At 39.4% G+C, this 4,133-nt stretch overlaps 1 protein-coding gene across 1 annotated transcript in view; it reads left to right on the top strand.

Annotated features, from left to right (window-relative positions):
- Positions 1 to 963, top strand: part of FAM26F (family with sequence similarity 26 member F) — a 2,036-nt gene extending 1,073 nt beyond the window's left edge. The window contains exon 2 of the mRNA XM_015559520.1: positions 386 to 963. Coding sequence (XP_015415006.1) covers positions 386 to 808 — 423 coding nt within the window. The 3' untranslated portion in view covers positions 809 to 963. The remainder of the gene's footprint in view (positions 1 to 385) is intronic.
- Positions 964 to 4,133: the final 3,170 nt, after the last annotated feature.

The following is a 4,133-nucleotide window of genomic DNA, read 5'->3' on the forward strand; positions in this document are numbered from 1 at the left end:
GAGTCTGCCTTCTAAAGCACCATCCCACACTTCTTGGAATACAAAGCTCAGAGGTTTTTGAAAATGAATGCTGGCTTCACTGGATTTGCCAATATTCCACGTTTTGAGTTCGAGGGGAGTGACATATAGGCATCTCCCCGGACTCTTGACAGACTTGGAAAATGACTGACTTGCGGAGCAAGCAGTTGTACCGAGGGGTTCCGGAGGGGTTCCGCAGGGGTTCCAGAGGGGTTCCGGAGGTCACCACCACTCATTTCTCTTACGAGATTAAGACCTCAAACTTGCTTGTTCATCATGACTGCTGAGTAGTTCAAACTTTTTCTGAGGATTTAATAATGACTTGTAAAAAATGCGACTAAATTAGTATTTTGATGTGTTTTCCTAGGTACTGGGCTGGATCCTGATAGCAGTGGTTATCGTCTGCCTTCTGATTATTGTAGCCGTCACCCGGTGCGTATCGCCAGTTAGTTTTCTACAACTGAGCTTTTGGAAAATCTACGTGGAACAGGAGCAGAAGATCCTCCGAAGCCAAGCCACAGAACATGCGACTGAATTGGCAAATGAGAATGTCAAATGTTTCTTTGAAGGTTCACATCCAAAGGAATGCAAGACCCCAAGCATGAAAGACTGGCAGCAGGTTTCAGAACTGTATACTTTCAATCCGAAGAACCAGTACTACAGCATGTTGCACAAATACGTTAACAGAGAAGAGAAGGATCTAAGTATCAGGATTTCGAAAGGAGATGCAGTGGTTCCTGTTCTTGACTTTGTAGATTCACAGGGTATGCACACCACTGCTGAGTTATGACCCTGTGAATGAATAAAAAGAAAAGCGTTCTTTTGAATTATTACTTCATTTTTTAAAGAATAAACATTGTTATTGTTTATGGTGGTTTTTTACTTTGGTCTTCCAAATTATGGAAGTATGGACTTTTAGATCTGAAATAAAAATTTATAATTTTACCTCTTTATTATATTAATTATTTTAAAAAGGAAGTGAGGTTAAATGTGTCACTGAAAGTGACAAACTGGAACTAGAACAACAGTTTTATATCCTTAGTCTAGGGTCCTTTATGGTAAATAATACTGCTGCTTTCAAATATAAGACTTTATTAAGTAACAAAAAACAGTGAAAAAAAAAACAATTGAATTTCAGATCTTTCTTTTAGGCTACATGGTATCAATTTCAAGTTCACTTTCTTGCAGGCAACACCTTGTTAGGAACTTTAAAATACTGGCATTTTTTTTTATGTCTGAACAAAAATACAAAAATTTATCCTGCAAAGGAAGGTAAAATCGTTTAAATACGAAATTTGAAAAACTAGTTTAGGGTAATTGCAGACAATAGTTGCTTTTAGTGTGTAGGATTAGAGGAAAAACTTAAAGCTGTTTATTTTGGTAAATTTCAAATATGCACAGACATAGAGAGGATAGTATTATGAACCTCCATATAGTCATTACATAGCTTCAACAATACAGGGAAGTCAGATAAAACCCATATCATACAAATAAAGTTAGAAATACAAATTGTGGCCAAATGTAGATGAGGGGAGGCGGGGTGAAGGGGAAATCTGTGAGAAACTGATATCTGTGGAGTAGAGGAGCCTTTCCATTTGCAGGAACAGTATGTGCAAAGGCTGAGGGGACAAAGATCTTAGCAGAGTTGGAAGCCTTAAAGGTAACTGGAAAAATGAGCAAGGGACAGATCATGCAGACGATTTTAGATTCATTCTATGAGCATTTTAGAAATATTGATCTGCTTTTCTTGTGGAAAATAGGAATGGCCAGGGGGAGAGGGAGAGGCAAAGTGGAAGTGGAGAGACTGGTCAGGAGGCCACTGCAGTGGAAACAGGCAGGAGTGAACTTGAACTGGGTTGATAATGATGAAGAGAGAAAAATTAGATAGATTCAAGGTACATTTTGAATATAGACATGACAGGATGTGTGTATGGAAAGGATACAAGGATTCATTGAGAAGATTATGTATAGATAAATTATGTTGCTTGATGATGTCAGGATTTTTCAGGGGACATTCAATTGTCATTTTTGTACATTCCACAAATTCATGGCTGTTTGTGCATTTAAAAAAATGATATATGAAAACTTTAAACTGTAAAACAATTGGGCACTGACCATGTTTAGCCGTTCTTCCTCTCTTGGCAGACAAAAAACTAGTCAGCAGGGCTGAATATCCTGTGGTTGAGAGTCACGTACAACAAGACATCTGGCAGCAGAAACTGCATGCTCAATTTTTCTCTATTCCCTAATGCATACTTTTGAAAATCATAGCACATCTACTTTCATTTTCGCTTCCTTTATTTCATTTCTTAAATTCTTTTGTATATTCTTTCCTTTTCTTTTTCTGGTCTACCATTTATACGTACATCTTCAATAGTCTTACATTGTCTCCACTTTGTTTATCTATGCTCCATGTTCTCCTGCCCAGTCTTTAATAATTACCGTTAAAGTATTCATGCTTAACATAAACAATGATAATGGTAGGGAAGCATGTGAAGTAAAGAGTAAAATTACCTCATTCCTTTGCAATATATTCTTCCCAGAGGAAGCCTTATACTCTGTATCTAGACAAATAATATCACACTATCAATGTGGTTCTCAAACTTTGTCACCTAAAACATTGTTGTTCCACATACATATGTAACAATTTGCCTCATCAAAATTACTGCATAGAATTCTGATTAGTATACTATGATCCCTTTTTGTTAAAAAAAAAAAAAGTACATACGCACACACATACATATAAAGATAAGCATTAAATTGTCAAATTTGGTCAATTCTGGAGACTAATAAAGAGGAAGGGGATTTGTTTTCAACCCTCATGCACTTCTGACCTTTGAATGTTTTGATAATGTATAATAAATACTAACTGTGTTTTTACAAAAGACTAGAGACCCGATGCATGAAATTCGTGCAGGTGTATGTGTGGGTGGGATCCTTCAGCTCGACCTGGGCCCTCTTGCAATCTGGGACCTCTTGGGGGATGTCCAACTGCTGGTTTAGACCCGATCAGGCCTAAACCAACAGTCGGACATCTCTCTTGCAACCCGGGACCCCTCGCTCCTAACCGCCCACCTGCTCACTCTTAACCACCCGCCTGCTCACTTATTATGGCCTGCCTGCTCGGTCCTTACTGCTTGGCTTGCAGCTCCTTAGTGCTGCCATGGAGGCAGGAGAGGCTCCCGCCACCACTATTGCGCTCGCCAGCTGTGAGCCCAGCTTCTGGCTGAGCGGTGATGCATTGAGCATCTGCCCCCTGGGGGACAGTGCACATCATAGTGACCGGTCGTTCTGGTCATTCCAGTCATTCCGCCGTAACGGTCGCTGGGCTTTTACATATATAGATATATAGAGATTAAGAAGAACCCTTACACTGTCAACAAAGCAGTTTTGCATCTTTCACCTCACTTCATTTTCAGGTGTTTGTGGGGTACCCGTGCAACACATCACTCACACTTACAAATGAGGAATTGAAGATGAGAGGTTACCTTACTAGTCCAAGGTCACACGGTCAGCGAAAGCAGAACTGAAGCTAGGGCTGATCCTCTCTGGCTCATGTGGTACAAAGTGGCTATGTGGCTGTTTTTATTACAGATTTTTCTATTTTAGCCGATGTGTCCTTATAAGCAGAGAAAATAAAGATACCTTAGTGACCCCAATATTTCTCATCTCATTCAAAAACTTGGCAACTGTTGATGGCTAAAACGATTTTGAATAAACATAGTGAGATCAAGGCAGTTATGTCATGATGGGAACATGGCCACCACTGTTTGGCTGGACACACCACTCCTATGAGTCTGCTATTAATATTTGTTGAAAAACAACCATATTGTTGTAAGGGATGATTCTACAAAGCATTGAGTACTGGCAAGATGACATAATTTATAGAACATAAGATTAGTCCTGGTCTCTTTGCTCCATTCAAACAGGCCACATCATGGGCTCAAGAAGCATCTCTACACTTGGTGTATATTTATTTGCTGGCTCACCAACTGATTCTTCATAAACACCCTGGCTTTATGCTACCCTAAAGCCTTAACTTTCGAAGAGGTCCAGACACAGCACCTGCTATTAATATTTGTTGAAAAGCAACCATATTGTTGTAAGGGATGATT

This window comes from Myotis davidii, unplaced genomic scaffold (assembly GCF_000327345.1).
Source record: "Myotis davidii unplaced genomic scaffold, ASM32734v1 scaffold1534, whole genome shotgun sequence".
NCBI lineage: Eukaryota > Metazoa > Chordata > Mammalia > Chiroptera > Vespertilionidae > Myotis > Myotis davidii.